Raw genomic sequence first — 16,968 nt, 5'->3', positions numbered from 1 at the left:
GGTGGAGGGGAGAGGCCATGGACTTGCCAATGTGCCAAAAACCTGCTGAAGGCTTGCTGCACAATGCTGACAAAGCCAGCTTGGTGGCACAATGGGAAGCGACAGGTGAAGGAGGCAGGAAGTTCCTCCTGGGACCAGCTCAGTTCTAGTCCTTGCCAGGAACTCTGGCAGTACAAATGACCTCTAGTTCTTATCCTCTGGGGTCAGCTCTTTGGGGAAAGCAATACAGTGGAGAACTAGACTTGGTGAGTCAGAGTTCCTGAAGGGTGCTGTGGGTTGGGGACAGTCTGGGGCTCTCAAAAGCTGCTTTCATCAATGACAATGGACATGGAAGGCCATATGCCCCAATTCAATCCAGGGCTCCCAGCTGTTATACAGTCCCCTTGGAAGGACCAGGCAACAGAAAACAGACGACGAATGGCTGAGGCTCTGCAACTGGCTGACTGAGATAAAAGACAGCATGGCTGAGACGCAGTTATAGAGCCCTCGGGCCTAAGGGAGCCACTGGGACCCAAGAACTAGAGGAGCCGGGGCTGCAGGGCTTACATTGTCGTTCTGGAAGGAGTGGAGGAAGTTCCCCCCCAGCTCGCCGTCATCCCGAGGGGTGCCTGGAGGGTTGCTAATGCCACTTATGTTGTTAGGAGAATTCTGTGGGAAGAGATGAGCAGGTGAGTCCATGTGGCCAAAGCCTGGCCTAACAGACGGGATGACATTGGGGGTGGGGGCAATAGAGTACCACTCACTTTTGGAAGTCCATCTATGTCGCCTGATCCTAAGAAGGAAGAAAAAATGGAGTCAGCATGGTGGATGTGTGTGTGTGTGTGTGTGTGTGTGTGTGTGTGTGCGCGCGCGCGATATGTAGGTACATGTTTTCATGTATGTATGTATATACATTGGGGGAGGTCAAAGATCATTGTCATGGGTTCTCTACCTTCCTTTGAGACAGGTTATTTCACTGAACCTGGATTTAACTTGCTGATTCAGCTACAGATCTCCTGTTTCTGCCTGGACAGTGCTAGTATTCTAAGTGTCCTCATGCTTAACAAATAAACACATTACTGTCTAAGCCATTTTCTCAGCCCCATTTGCTTTTTTGAAGCCAGGACCTTGCTACATAGCCCAGCCATGCCAGGAATCAGTTGTGCTCCCAGCTGGGCACCTGAGTACTCAGACTGAAGATATGCCTGCCCAGCAGGATCTCACCAGGTCTCGTGCATGCTCTAGTGAGTGCCTGAACCCCGGACTACATCTTTAGTTCATTTTCTCTTTATTTTGAAAACTGTGTGTTATCCAGGCAGGCCTAACCCTCTTGCTTCTGGTTCCTGAATGACTACAGGACATGTGTGCAAACATGCCTGGCCCGGTCCAGTTGCTGGATCACTCTTCTGTGGGGGTCTCGGCCCTCTAAGAAGGACGCTTTCCTCTCTGGAACTGTGCATACCAATTCACATTATTTATTTAGAGAGGACACCCGACCCTCATGTCCTGCTTTGGCTCAGGGCATTTGTAGGGGCCTAGTCAAGGCCAACCCTGTCATACGCCCAGGTGACCGAGGAGCTAAAGCAGAGTCCAGGCCTGGGCCGGTGGAGTATGTGTAGGTGCTGGCTTACCTAAGGATCCATTCATGTGGTGTGGCTCCATGCCTCCCATGCCGCCCATTGGGCCATCTGAGCCAGGACCCATTGGAAACTGTGGGGTAAGCAGGGCTTGGTTAGTGGGCCCAGACCTTTTGCATCCCTCTTCTGCTTCCCAAGCACCTTTGAAGGCAAAGGCCTCAGGCCCCAGGGGCTTAGCAGAGCACCTAGGATGCTCCAGGCTGATGGGCCTCCCTGTGCAGACTTAGGCCCTGGGTGCTGGTTGGCCCTCATGGCTGCCAGCCAAGTGGAGGAGCCTGAGCCTAGGTAACAGTAAAAGAGCAAACTCAGGGGAAGGAAGCAGACAAAAGCCACCAGACTCTATATACAGCCAGCTCACCAATTTCCTGGGCCACCTCACAGGACCTGATCCACTTCTGCTGAGGTGCCTGGCTCACCAGCCATGTTGCATAGAAAAGTATCTAGACTATACAGTCCAGACAAATGATTCAAACTTGTCACCTGCATGGGAAGTGCTTTGCATAGTCTCCTGGGGGGCCAGGTGGAGCAGAAAGTGGACCAGGAGCCTGTTATGGGGACCTCAGACATGTTAAGTTTCGAGGGGTATCGGGGAGGAGTATACTCCCCTATTCTGTCTGCAACTGCTAAGCTCACCCCAGAAAGGAATAGACACAAGGCCACATCTCAGGGTCCTGAAGTAAGGCTGAGCCTATGCTGGAATGGGTGCCTGTGACGCAGACTGGATAGGGAGTAGGAGGGGCTAGACATGATGTGACAGGGGGAGGACTTGGCCTGAGCTGGGTGCTGAAAACAGAACGGGGTCACACCTGTGTCACAGCCAGCCAACAGAAGAGGGGCCAGAGGGGTTGAGCTCCAAACACAGCCATAGACAAGGCATGGCTGCAGCTTCGGACATGGGCAGGGAAACCAGAACAGGCTTCAAGGAGGAGGCTGCAGAGTCTAGCAGAAATGAACAGAATCTGGGCGGAGAACAGATACAGAAGCCATTCCAGAACTGCTCTGTGGGCAACAGACCACAGGACAGGAGGCAGCACGCACACGAGTGGAGGCACTGGGGTCTTGAAATTGCAAGGCAGGGCAGGGCTTCCTGAACAGTGAGGTCCAACATCTCTGTCACCTTTCCAAGGCACAAATTTCATGCTAATTAGCCCAAATGGGGAATGGTCATCTTATTAAGCTCCTAAGACACAGCTGCCCCCAGACCAAAAAGTGTTTACAGTTGCTAACATAATACACACCACACACATGTACAAATGCACATCACTATTCTAACACAGATATGACCAACATATAAAAATCAGGGGATTCGTCATTTTCCTGATACAGGGCCTATGTAACCCCGGCTCCAAAACTCAAGAGATCTGCCTGCCTGTTTCCCAAGCTCTAGATAAAGATATACACCAACACTTCCGTCTCCAAATCAGGCAATTTTGAAATTATATATTATAAGTATATATTTCCACATAATGTTTTAGTAACTTAAAACATCCATACGTCATACAAGTGATCCATTACATTTATGGTTGGCCACTACCCCTTCAACGTCCATCACCCTCAACAGTAACCGGTCTCTTTCATGTCTATGGATTTGCTAATTCTGCACACTGTAGCCCATGGTCTCCCCTGGCTGCTCTTACCCTCTTAGCACATATCTTAGGTTGCCCCGTATCCCTGCTTATGGATGGAAGCCCAGGGCAGACCTCACTCTGCTCTGCCACACACGTCTGCTCATCATATCCGCAGGATGATTTCACCCTCAGCTCTGCAGACAGGCATTCCCACTTCTGGCAGGAATGCCCAAGTCCAACTGCAGGCTCACGCAGCCCTCTGCCCTTCCCAGTAGAGCCAAGCTGCTCTCCTTAGCAGCTGCACCATTCAGCATGCCTACTAACTAACACTGGACCAGGGCTTCTTTTCTTTACTGCAGACAAGAAGTCACTACCCATGGCTTTGATCACCACCATACTCCTCCTGTGATGTGTGTGCACAGCCCTGGCTGTCCTATAACTTAAGAGATCCACCTGCCTCTGCTTGCCAAGTGTTGGGATCAAAGGTGTGAGCCACCACCGCCTGGCCTAGCTCTGCTTTAAACAGCATTTCCTAACGGCTTCTTGTGTGTCTATGGCCTAGCTGCACCATGCTGGAGAAGCATTTATTCGCATGTTTGCCCCATTTTTTAATTGAGTTTTTTTTATTATGGAGTTATTAGAGTTCTCTACATATTTTGAGTTTAATTTTTTTTAATCACATATATTCCCTCCATTCTGTAGATTTTCTGCTTCACCTTCTCATTATCTTTCTGAGGTGACTCTCTATTGCTTGCCCTGATTGGCCTTGAACTCCTGAGTTCAAGCGATCTTCCCGCTTCAGCCTCCAGAGTAGCTACATTTACAGGTGTGCGTCAATATGCACCTGGTTTATGCACCTGGTTTAAATATTTGGGGTGTTAATGTTATTTAACTTTTATTTTTCAGCATGTGCATGGGTGCGCACACACGTGCACATAGAGGGGAATGCCCACCTGCCCGGGAAAGCTGGAGGTCAGAGCTGCGTCTCCATCACTGCTCTCTACCTCAGTTTCTGAAACAGGGTTTCTCACTGAGCCTGGAGCTTGTTTACTCAGCCACACAGGCTGAGCTGTGAGCTCTGGGTGCCTCCTACTTCCACCTCCCCAGTGCTGGCAGCACACGCATGTAACAAACAAAATAAAGCCACGAGCTCTGGGAAATGGCATGTGGGACTGCGTGCATGCACGGCAAGCCCACCTTCCAGTCGCCAAGTACTTGTTTGTGGACTGGTGTGAGGTGGGAGGCCACCCCGTCACTTGCTGTGGTACCTCTTGTCCCATTTACGACTTCAGTCTCCTGGTTAACTTTCCAAATCAGAACACCGCCGCTTAAACAAACTGAGAGCCAGCCGGTTAGCCACAGCAGGTAGCAGCCAGGTGGACTAAGGAAAGGAGGAAGCTTTGTACATTCACTACGATGATCCTGTCCTGACATGTCCAACTTCCTTCTGCCTCTGCCTCCTCCCCAACCTCTGAAATGCCTGAAAGCTCTGGGTCATTCCTGCCTGTGAGACGAAGCACACAACCCTCCCCCAAACCCTTTTCTCACGAAGAAATGGTATTCAGCCACAGAGGACACTTGCACCTGTGAGATCCTAGCTGAAGTCCATGTGAGTTTTAAGAAAGAAATGTTTTGAGAAAGGCCTGTTTAGCTTGGCTGGCCTTGACCATGGCATTTGCTGAGTTCTTCGAAGCCTCACGCCTAAAACTGAGTCATTCTTTCCGTGTATGAGGCTGAGGACAAGCGTCGAGTTCCTTTTACTCCAATCCCTCTTCCTCCCCCTTCCAGGTTAGAGATGGACATCCTCGCCTCACACTTGTGCTGTTCTTGTGTTTTGAGACATGGTGCTCACTATACAGCCTTGGCTACTATGTAAGGCAATCCTCTTACCTCTCTGCCTCCTGGGTGCTAGGATTGTAGGTGTGAACCACCACGCCAGCTCGTCTCATATGTAAAAATAAATTGTGGGGGTTGGCTTGGTAGCTTTGGCTTTCCTGGAACTCACTTTATAGAACTCCTGCGTACTAGGACTAAAGGCATTGTTCCACCCTCCCAAAAAAACTATGGAGTTGTTAGAAACAGCATTTACCACCGTTTCTGTGGCTGCCATCTTTATTTCATGCACTGTTGTTTGTCCTACATGGGTGTTGGCATGAGGGTGCCAGAGCGTCTGGAACTGGAGTTACAGACAGTTGTGAGCTGCCATGTGGGTGCTGGGAATTCAGCCTGAGTCCTCTGGAGGAGCAGCCAGTGCTCTAACCACTGAGCAATCTCTCCGAACCCCAGTGACTGTCACCTTACAGGTATCTATCTGAGGCATTCTGTTTCTATGAAGTAAAACTTGCATGAAGTTCTTCTGCAAACTGACAAGTTACCGAAACTTTCACCGTGAGGGCTGTTGTCATAGAAACCCTTTGTGGAAGCCCAGGCACAGGGTGTGAGAGGCTCTCCTTCCATTGGTGAGAGCATTCAGATCAAGTTACCAAGCGTGATATTAAAGCTATTTGTCGAACATGCAGATCAATGAGCAAACTGGAGCTTGGCTTTGATAAGAGGACAGTTCTGCTTTCTGCAATTTCATTAAAAGCCTTTAGGAAATCAAGATAAAATAGGACTCCAGTTCTTAAATCAAAACACCTAGCAGGGGTTGGTTTTGTTTTGTTGGGTGGTGCAAGGGTCTCCTGCATGTAGGGCATGTGCTCTAACATTAAATGTGCCTTCAGTGTACAATCCTGTGTTACAATGATGTGAGCTGTCACTGGTATTCCATAAAGAGCACTTCTATGTCCAAGGGGCTGGGACAACTGTTATCAAAATCCCTATGCTCCACACGTTGGACTTCTATTATAACCACTGCAGCTGGAACTTAGTTCTAGAGCAATCAGGGAACAGAGTTATGGCAGTGTTCAGTCCAGCCTACACTCAGCGCTATCAGGGGTGGGGTGGTCACTGTATTTGAATGGACACCAGTGTCACTTTGAAGAACAAGAAGAGCTTTTGGTTCAAAGGAGATGCCAGTCCCTACACAGTTGGGAGAGTGTGAGCTTCCCTATCCCCTTTCTCCCCACCGGAGTACCTGTCTTGATCCAGTGTAATGTTCTTGACTGTCCTCATGCTGTGTGTCACTCAGCTTACTCTGATGCTATCTGGATCACCTGGAGCTGGCACTCTCATGGTTCCTAGATTCATGACCTCGGCTCTTACACACGTGGTCACGGTATTCATAAAGCCACACGTAAACTCAGTAGCATCGTGATGCAAACTTAAACTGTAGCAGTAGGCAGAGGTCCTGAGGCCACAGCCCTTAGGCTCACAAGGCCTGAGCCATACGTAGCAGTAGCCACGGCTGTGACAATGCAACAGTGACTGTAGGTGGCAAACGACCTAAATCACCTCCATCTGACAAGAGTGTTCCCCACCCGGTCCAGTGGGCTTGGTATTCTCAGTCTTCTATACCCACTGCTACAAACAGCACATATGCTCTGAGGTGTCTCAGTATTAGTAGTAATGTCTGGACAAAAGACAACCCTAGTGAGGGGGAAGAAAGGTGAGTGGATGGGTGGGAGGGCTGCATCATACAGAGCTCCCCATATGCATTCAACACATGGCCCTGGCAAAGGAGGTAGGCCAAAGAACATGGCCTTTGAAGGCTGCTCTAAGATGAAATGTGTGTGGCATCCGATGCCAGAGGCGCAGGACAGGAGGAGGCATGTGATTATGTGCACAGGGTCCTGGACTTGTTCCTCACCACCAGACACGCTTGGCGTCGTCATCAGTGTTGGGCAGCCCACATGCAGAAATCTAATACCTGGTGTGATCTTTGTCTTTTCCCAGAAACTGGGACCACAAAACCAGAGGGTATCTCCTCTCCACAACTACAGAAACAAGGTAGAACTGTATAGGGAGGCTCTGTGGGGCACTGGAGAGGACAGAGTCGGGAGTGGAGATGAAGGAGTTGTCCTATTGGCATCAGCATGGGTTCAAAGGCTCCCCAGGCTTCACCCTTAGCATTAAGGCCCGGGGAACAGGAAGGATGGGCAAGAGGGACTACCCAAGGTGGCACAGACAGGCAGAAGAATGGGGAGCAGCCAGAGCCCCAGAAGCCCGGGGTGTTCCCTTGCTAGCATCCTCACACCTGATCCAAGGGCGAGCTCCGCCCCTCCTACCGCCCACTAGCGGTAAGAAGAGGACTGACTTGCCCAAGAGTTAATCGCTTTTCTGATGGTTTATGTTATTCATCTTTGGTAACAAATGGCTAAAATCAATTACGCTTGCTTTCCCCTCAGCTGATGAAGTTAATTATGATTTGTTATGGTATCTGGTATGTAAATGAGCAGAAAGCAGACTCACGTTAGACCGGCTGCCTCCAGGCGGCACAGGATTAATCATTGTGTAGATGTTGTCACTGGAATTTGTTGAATCTGTAGAATAGTGGAAACCGTATAGTTCAGGTGATTAATTCATTTCTTAATTAAAACAAACTCGTGGCACTTGAACTCATTCTTTTGTATTTTATCACCTAAAATTTCTTCTAAGTATCACCATCTTCTGGCTAATTTGTATTTAATGAAGATTCACAAAGTTTTTAATCACAGAAAATTCAACTGAGAAAACCATTCAACCACAAACCTGAGAATGTCAGGACATCTGGGCAGGCACAGCACAGGGACACAGATCTATCCCCTAAGCTTAGCAAGGACAGACACAAGGACACAACCTGTCTTTTCTTTCAGCCCCACCCAGGGAAGGAAAATGCAGCAAGTTTTCCAGAACCACTCTGCTAGGCTGAGGAGCCGGGGCTGGCCAGGGCCTGGGCCGCATTAACATAGGGAGTGGGTTATCGTGACCCAGTCTGAATGTAGGTCATGCTGCTCATCAATGCTGCAGAGAGGGAGCTGGAGCGGGAGCCACTCCTGCAGCAGAGCAGATTTCCTTTATGGGGAGTTGGGAGGGGAGGCTCCACCACTTCCCACCTCGCCAGGAACGACTCCTTAGGAAACCAGCTAATGATGTTCTATCAGGAGCAGAGAGCCTCCCTCTATTTTGGGCTGGGTAGGGGATGTATGCTACACTCCCAGCTGACTGCAATGCTATTCTTAGCCCGCAGACAGATAATTGTGACACTATGTATGTGTGCATGTGTGCATGCCCGCTTGTGCATGCATGCCTTCTCCAGATAAAAGAAACAGGGAAACAAGACCTCTTACACAGAGGACCAGAGGAAGCCTAGAACCCAGAACCTTGGGGTAGGGGGAGCATGTGTGATTTAGAAACCTGATCCCCAGTTGTCAGGGACCCAAAGGTCCTTTTGAAGTCACCTAGAGCAATGAGACCATGTTGTTTCAGACCTTGGCTCAATCTTGTTCTTTTCAAAGCACTGTACAGTCACATGACTGAAGCCACGCAATGGGTTGTTGGTAGTGAGGGCTCATGGCCCTTACACCCCCAGGCAGCAGTGCCTGGCAGAATATCCACTCTTACGGGCTTAGGAATCAGGGCCTGAAAAGCCATGGTCTGCAACAGAGGCCTAGCACCCAACTCCCACCGGACATTTATCCCCCAAACCCTCTTACCCGCAGGACTAGGCATGATGGGGGTTCCAGGAGGGCCGCCACCACCAGGGGGTCCCTGAGGTGAGATAAAAGCTGTCAGTACCCTGTGGTGGTAGAAGCTTGGGGAGGCCTCTATGCTACCTGTCAGTGCCCAGACCGGCCTGGTACCTAGTACTGCCTCTCTTGCACTCAGAGCTAGAGCATTCAAGCCTGAAGGAAGCTGGATTTACATGCTTCCTCTCAAGCCCAGAGGCTTCAGCAGTGGATGTACACATGCATCTGTGTGCGTGCACACACGCGCGCGCGCATGCGCGCGCGCACACACACACACACACACACACACACACACACACACACCCCAACCAGTGAAGGCCAGAGGCAGTAAATGAGAACACGCAGCCTGCTGGGTGTTTCCTGAAAAGGAGTTCCCTTCCATGTCAACTTTGGAGAAGTCTGGGCTACCCCAGGCTTGTACAAATATCTAAACACGGATAGCAATTTGGCTCCTGGGCTCAGACGTATTCTCATGAGGAATATACTAGACCCTGCATGGCTCTCCTCCCAGGCAGCTGGCCATCTGCACTAGAGAGTCAGAATCCATTGCTGCACTTACCACATAGGTTCCGGGTGATGAGGAGGAGTACGGGATCTGGAAAGAAGATTCAGGAGCCATGGATTGGAGCTGCCTTCCCTGACAGACAAGCATCGTGCCCTGTCACTTCCAAACCCACTTTGGGGCACACTCACTTATTTACGGTAGGCTTGGGAATTAGTGAATTAGTAACCTGGTCAGCTTCCAGAGGAAGAGGCCTGAGATGTGAGTCAAGCCACATTCAGTGGTCCTGGGGCCTGGTCTCCTTTCTCCCAGTCTTCGGTGGGGCCTGAGAGTAGGGTCCCAGGAGGTTTCCCAATTGGGAGAGTGGAAGAGAGCAACACCCACACCCTTCCTCTGTCTGGACCAAGCCCGCCAATCATTTCCCCCTCAATGCTAGAAACCGGAGCCATGATGCGCCTGGCACTCCAGCTCTGATCTGGGGCCTGTGAGCTGAGGGCAGGAGCACCTCTGAGGACCCCAGCACACCATGGGCTCCACCTACATGTGCCTTCTTCTTAGAAGCATCATGTGGAATCCTACTGTACTTCTCCCTCCTGATACCTCTTCCTGGCAACAGGGTTACCTAAGGCCCAGAACCTCTCTCCTGGAAAACGGCACCCTCCAGATCGGTATACTCACTGAGTTAGCACTGTTGGGATTGGGCCAGGGTCTGCCAGCTCCTGGGCCCCTAAGAGAAGGAGAGATGGGGACAATGAAAGTGGGGCTACAAACACTACAGAGTGCAGCCAGTGGGGGCAGGAGCAGGCGTCCTAGATGCCATCTGACTCAGGGGTACCAATGGGTAGTTCCACAGAAGACTTATGCACTCCTTCAAATTATATGAAAAAATTTGTAAAGTATGTATTTCCAAAATTATATATAAGTATTTCTGCTTTTCCCTAGGAAGAGGGACCACTGATTCTCATAAGCACTAAGTATCAGGGCTTATTTGCATAAGGATTAAATCTTGAATCAGCCATTGAAGCTGTGCAAGCCTAAGGAAGTCACTCTACCTCTCTGGGCCTCAGAGACCTCATCACAGGCAGGGAATAACCACTCCTTACAGGAGTGGCCTGATGATTATGTGTGTGGCCAACACTGTGACTGGCACACCACACTGTTTAAGGTCGAGCTCTCACCCTAACGATGAGGAAACTGAGGTCCAGAGAGACGCCAATGAGTGTTAAGAGTCTCCCGGGGTTCCAACAGTGGGTGGGGAGGCCACAGGCTCTGAGGCACCGGCCAGGGCCTATTTGCCTTACATGTTAATCCCAGGCATGGCGGGGCCGAGGGAGTTGGGTGGTGGTCTCATGCCGCTGCCGTAATTCTGCAACGATAACCAAGGGTCAGTCTATGAGGAGGAGAAGGGGAACCGGGAGGGAGACAAACACAGAATATAAGTGAGAGGGTTAGTCTGTGACGACAACCTGATGAGAAAAAAAATCACATTCTGTCAGAATGGACGGGTCCAAGTGACAGGGACCACAATGACAACAAGCCAGCACAGAGGGACAGTCACAACAGTCAATGTGCTTGTAGGGGCTTCATGATGATTTCCCCTAAAATGTGTCTGATCAGCAAGCTGCTGTCAGCCCCTTCCCACAGGCCTCAGCAGTTAGACAGGCTGACTCTGCTACTGGGCCCAATGCTGACTGGTGATCTAGGACACATTAGACTGAGGGAGAAGACAACAGAGGGAAGCAGCCCACCATGCCTCTGACCTCCAAGTGCTCAACAGCCTGCCGTACAGTCAGTCACATGGCCATTCCTCCCTTAGTGTGGACTCTGAGTAACTACAGCAGGACAGTGCCTCCATGGCCACGCCCCCAACTCTACAACCTGGGGTGCTCAGTGACTGACAGAAACAGTGTGGGAAGACAGAAGAGAACAAAGTGCACCAACTGTAAGCCTGGGCACTGCCTCTGTGGTTATCTAAGATCAGAAGGCTGGTGAGATGCTGAAGGCAATGAGACCTCCTGCGTGAGCCTTATGCACACGGTGATCTTTTACTTCGTCTGCTCTGTCCCTCTAACAACCCTCTGCAGCTGACCCCACTTTACAAAAGGAGAGCAGTAGGCCTAAGAGGGAGCGGCTGGCCAAAGCTAGTATGGCAGACCAGAGTCTCACTCATATGCCCTGGATTTTTCCCAGAATCTCTGGCAGGAAGAAGGTGAAAACCAGGGACAGTGTTGGGTCAGACAAGCACAGACATATCCCTGAGCTAAACAGGTGACTTCACAATTGTCTCCCAAACCTCACACTGAGGGGCCCCTATTCTGCTAGGTCTCCAATGGAGGCCTCGTGTTTACAAGACTGCCTGGACAGAATACAGGCCGTGACATCCAGATGGCTGGCAACAAGTGAGGTCTACAGGGCAGACAGGCTGCAGCCAGCTCACACAGTGCCTCAGTCCCAGGACCTGCTCTGATTCGACAACCTGGATAGTAAGCAGAGGCCACAGAAAGCTGTCCTCAGCTTGGCCACTTGCTGTTGACTCCGGCAACTACACAAACAACAGTTCTCACTATGGAGGATAAAGCTGTGTCACATGTTTTGTGTGTACATGGATGTTTAACAGCCATAGCAACCCCCTTAGGCTCAGAAAATGAGGCACAGAAGGAACAGAATAGCTAGGTGCTAAGCTGGGACAAGGACCTGTTGCCAGATTCTGCCTGCAGGGTCACAACCCTGTTCAGTCTCTAAAGCAGGGACAAAGAGCCTGTTTCCTTCAGCCTTACAGGAGCCCACGCTGACTGTAAAGCATTGGTTCTGACCCCTTAGTAAGGGGTGCTTGGTCACTTGATGACAGCAGCAGACCCAGATTGCTTCTACCCAATTCTGCCCCTCACTGCAAGTCAGTTCATCATGGTGCATGAGAACTGGTTCATGAGAAAGATCTTCTAGATGCCCCCTCCCCGCACCCCAAGAGGCAAACAGCGAGCTCCACGGCTAAATGAGGTCAGGATGGTGCTACAGCATAAAGTGTGCGTCAAAAGAGGGCTGGCTATCTAGACTTGCAGCCTGCTGCCTGAGGGGAGACACAGCAGAGGATTCGAACCCTATCCAGTTTGCTAACAAGTTGGTATCCCTCACAGAGCCCTAGCAAGTCTCCCTCCTCAGATGCCAAGCCGGAAGGGCCATTGCACACACCTCCCACTTCACAGATGACAACCTAGAGGCTCAGAAAGGCTAGACACTTGCCCACAGCCACTTAGTAAGCAAGACAGGAAGGGAAGCTGAGCTGAAACCAGGTTTTGGGACCAAGTTTCCAATCAGAAGCACTAGCTTTGCATACGGGGCTGAAAGACCAGGACCCAGGGCTCTGATCTGCTGGAGGTGACTGGGTCCCTAACAGGAGCCGTCCCTCACCCTCATCAGCACCACAGGGCTTCATTCCTCATTCCTAGCTGGAGAAGAGGTACCTGCTCCACAGTTATGAGGGACTAGAGGGACATGACTGATGTCTACAGGAGAGTGGACTCTCTCACACTTCCTCTGCCTCCCTTGTTCTGGTTTTATCTTCAAACAGAGCCACCTGTTACTAGACTCCCCTGTAGAGGAACCTGAAGCTATAACACAGTCTCCCAGGCTGATCCCCAGATCTTGCCTTTAGCCAGGATTCTTGGTGACAGGTGGTTCCCCAGTGCCTGCCTCAATCCCTCACTTAGCCTCGGGTGATCTACATAGGATAAGTGGTCCTTCCAAAGCTCTGAGCTTGTATCAGCTATGGGTCTTTGGGGCCCCAGGGGATTCTTTTTCTCCAGATGGCACAGGACTGTCCTTGGAGAATCAAGAATATCCTCTACCTGAACTTCTGAAAATACACCCCACCCCACCCCAGGATGGTAGTGTGGTTCTAGTCAGACCAGAACTGCCAAATTTGGGGCCTTGGGTTGGTTGGTGCCCACTGGGCTTCAGGGGTCTTCAACCTGCTTTACCAAAGTAACCGAGATTTAGCTCTGTCTATGAATTCACTCTACAGAATGTGGACAACAGGGCCCTCAGGACCTCATGCTGTCATCCATGAAGCACTGTCTTTTTCCCACTGCACACTAAAACCACTGCAGGCCCTAGAGGAAAAGCACAGGGGACAACTGTCTGCTCACACCTTTGGATTAAAACAGGATACAGGGCCAAAAACTAGAGTGCCAGTCTACCTATAAAATAGTTCTCAGACCACAGCATAGCTGTATCCCAACCCCTTCCAGAAAGTTGTAGAGGGATCAGTGATCAAATACATTCTGCTACCTCACTAAGAAATCCTACAAGTGGCATCCCACCTTTATGTCTGACCTCACAGTGTAGCAAGACTAATATAGCAGTGCTCAATTATGCTTCCCAAGAGGCAGGCTGCCCTATAACCACCTCCAGCCGCCAGAAAACAGAATGTACATCATGCAGAAAGGGAACAGTGGATCCACAGTCATTTTCTTGCCCTGCCTCAGAAGGTGTTACCTCTTGGCAACACATTTTGCAAACAGGATTAAGAGTTGAATCAGTACCAGTCAGTATCTCCCAGTACCAAGTTCAAGGTCACTCCTCTTGTCTGTTACTGTGCTTGGGCATTAGCCTCAGCAGTCAAGTAACACTAAAGCACCCAGAGGAAAAAGTAGGCCTGTCCTCTCCTATGCGAAGCTTTGAGATATGTGGTGCTTTAAAGAGAAAGGTCACCATAGGCTCATGTGTGGTTCCCAGTTAGTAGAACTGTCTGGAAGGATCAGGCGGTGTGGCCTTGTTGGAGTAGGCACACCTTGTTGAGGATGTGTGTCATACCAGGCCCAGTCTCTCTGTCTGCCACCTGCAGATGAGACATGAGTTCTCAGCTACTGCTCCAATGCCAGGGCTGCCTGCCTGCCTGCCACCAAGCTCACCGTCATGACGATCATGAACTAACCCTCAGAAAATGTAAGCAAGTCCCAACTAAATACCTTTCTTTATCAGTTGCCTTGGTCATGATGTTTCTTCACAGTAACTGAACAGTAACTAAGACAGGGTCCACGTAAGTGCTGGACTACTACTGTGAGACATACTGGAGTCTCACTCCAGGTCTGCAAGGTTTTTGTTGTTTTAAGGCATGTTCTCATGTAGCCCAGACTGGACTCAAACTCACTGTGGAGTTGAGAATGACTTCAACCTCTGATTCTCCTCTAGTGCTGGGGTTATAGCTAGGCCCCACGAATGCCAAGTACTCTACCTACCGAGCTTACATTCCCAGTCCCTGTAAGTCTTGTTTTTCAGTTTTATTGTCTGTGATGTTGGGCATGGAACCAAGGGCTATGTGTGCTAGGCAACAGCTCTGCCCTCACTGCCCCACGGCCCTCCCTCGGCCTTACCGTGAGGCCTAATAAACTGCTAATGACAGCCAGGAAAGACAATAAGCTTACTCAAACCGAAACAGCTGAGGTCCTGAACATTGGTTTAAGTTCTGTTCTTGTTTTGTTTCCCCAGTTGACCTAGAACTTGCTCTGTGGTCAGAGCCTTACTATGTAGTAGTGACAACCCAGGAACTCACAGGAGCTCCAGCTGCCTCCAACTCCCCTCTGAGCGCTGGGATTAAACATGTACACACCCAGCAGTTTTAACTTCTCCACGGGGGGCCAAGGCACAGGGATCACATCAGCTCTGAGTACTTTCAGCTCCCTACAGTGTGGATACTGTGCTTATTCATCTGAGAGACGTAGCTGCTGAGCCTCTCAGAGGCCCCATGAGGAAACAAGATCTCACACAGCATCACTCAGATCCCCGAAAAGCCAAAACCTGTCGATCCTCACCAGCGGTGAATTCCACATTGGTCAGGCCAAGCCCTCCGAGGACAGAGACCCATTCTGACTCTTTGACATGATGTGCTTTGAAATGCTGGCCTCTGCCCTGTTTAAGGACAGTCCTGTGGTCAGCTTGAGATGACAGGAGGGGGAAAACATGAACTATGGGAAACTTGAGGAAGACTAAAACAAGACCTCTCAAGTCCCAACTGCTTCCTTCCCTTTACCCTAAGATCTTTCAACACCACAGAAAAGGGAGCAGGTTGGTTTGCTAGGGGTCTGGGAATGACCGGATGGTTTCCAGGTCTGTAGTTTCCCTATGAAAGTGAGCACATAGGACAGGAGGGTACAACTTCAGCCCCAGGGGAGCTGGAGACCCGAGGAGGGGACCCAAAGATGTCCATCACCTATAACAAAGAGAGGGAGGGACAGCGTACAGCCTCCAAGGATCAGAGCCCAGGAGCAGTGAAGTTAGCTGTGGGGAGCTGAGGAGCATGGCTGGCCACATCCTGTGGGAACAGAGACTTTCACAGTAGATGGTGAAAGTACCTGGGCTCCCCAGAAGTCAAAGTGCCTCATAAAGGCCATCATCATCCCTTACTTGACTCAAGTTACAAGGTGGTCCTGGATCCCCTTAAGGTTGTTCCATTCTGGGAGGGAAGTGGCTTTTGATTCCTGAAGATCCCACATCACAGCTTGTGACGCCCACCCTGGAGGGCTCTGCTACCCAGATAGCTCGCTGGGGTTTTATTCCTACTCAGCATCCTGCAGACAGGGAGGGGAGCCAGGCACCTGAATGAGCCCTTCCTTTCAACTGAGAGCCAGCAATGTGGAGACTGACAGACTATGGAAAAAGGAGAGAAGGCGGGGGCACACAGATGACAGGGGGACAGATGGACAGACAGACAAGTAGCTGCTTACCTGTGGGCCAGGCCCCATGGGCCCCATGCCTCGGGGAGGGTTCATTCTCTGCATTGACCCTCCCATGTTGGGGTGACCTGTGTAGAAGACAGGTGAGTTGTGTTAGGAGCAGAGCAAAGAGGAGGCCCCAACACTGTAGTCCACACCACGCTGCCTGCCCTTCTACCTTGTTGTCGTGTGGGATCCATGGAATTGGGCAGCAATGGCTGTGTCCCAGGAACTCCTCCTGGAGGCTGAAAGAGACATATGACACATAGCCTGAGTCACCATTTACAGAGACAGGATGCTGTTGGGGTTGGTGGGGGGGGGGGGGGGAGATATGCATCTGCCTGCCTCACCCTGCTCCTCCAACCTGGCCATATGGGGCTAACTCATGGCCTGCCTGAGACCATCAGTGCAAGCTGGGTAGGGTTCCCCAGTGCTGGAGAGCATGGCAGACAGTTCCTGCAAGCATTAGTCGGAACTGTCGCACTGGATGGGAGTACAGTGGGGAGCTCAGCTCTCCATGTGAACCTGCACCTGCATCCTGAACAAGGCATACTCTGGATCTGCTGCTCACCCCCACCCAAAGGGCAGAATATGAACCCCAGGGGCTATAGTTTAAGTCCAGCCCTACCACCTTTCTTTTACTTTAAAGATGCAACAAGAACTTAGAGAAGCCACTGTTTAAAACTATTACCACAGGGAGGCCTTTAAAAGGTGAACCATAAAGGGGCCCTGGAGATTCTGGTGGGGTTATCTGGGGTCCAGAGCTCTTAAGAGCTTGAGCCTGGGTCAGCAGAGCCCTCCAGGCCTCTGAGCTTCCATCCCAAAGGTGGCGAAGCAGCTACTTGTAGAGGAACAGAGTGATTAAGGGCAGCCTGCTTTTCTAGCAGTGGGTGCCAGTGTGACATCATCAAAAGGAGACAGGATGCTCTAAGAACAGACTAAAGGTAACTGACTTCGGATGAAGTT

General features: G+C 50.7%; 1 protein-coding gene across 21 annotated transcripts in view; it reads right to left on the bottom strand.

The window, feature by feature from the left end:
* Positions 1-16,968, bottom strand: part of Ssbp3 (single stranded DNA binding protein 3) — a 137,824-nt gene that overhangs the window by 1,688 nt on the left and 119,168 nt on the right. For 7 of the 21 annotated variants that reach the window (XM_063288492.1, XM_006238532.5, XM_006238536.5 and 4 more), the window contains 10 exons: positions 16,181-16,247; positions 16,015-16,091; positions 10,594-10,682; positions 9,971-10,019; positions 9,350-9,427; positions 8,758-8,812; positions 7,535-7,605; positions 1,611-1,689; positions 744-772; positions 547-648 (listed from right to left, as the gene is read on the bottom strand). In XM_063288492.1, the coding sequence (XP_063144562.1) occupies positions 547-648; positions 744-772; positions 1,611-1,689; positions 7,535-7,605; positions 8,758-8,812; positions 9,350-9,427; positions 9,971-10,019; positions 10,594-10,682; positions 16,015-16,091; positions 16,181-16,247 (696 nt within the window). Of the gene's footprint in view, positions 1-546; positions 649-743; positions 773-1,610; positions 1,690-7,534; positions 7,606-8,757; positions 8,813-9,349; positions 9,428-9,970; positions 10,020-10,593; positions 10,683-16,014; positions 16,092-16,180; positions 16,248-16,693; positions 16,827-16,968 lie in introns of those variants that run through there. The other 14 variants (XM_006238535.5, XM_063288495.1, NM_053358.2 and 11 more) reach the window with 6 other exon arrangements.

Source organism: Rattus norvegicus, chromosome 5 (assembly GCF_036323735.1).
Source record: "Rattus norvegicus strain BN/NHsdMcwi chromosome 5, GRCr8, whole genome shotgun sequence".
Classification (NCBI taxonomy): domain Eukaryota; kingdom Metazoa; phylum Chordata; class Mammalia; order Rodentia; family Muridae; genus Rattus; species Rattus norvegicus.
Note: the sequence above shows the minus strand (reverse complement) of the source record. Positions and strands in the feature narration are given on the sequence as shown.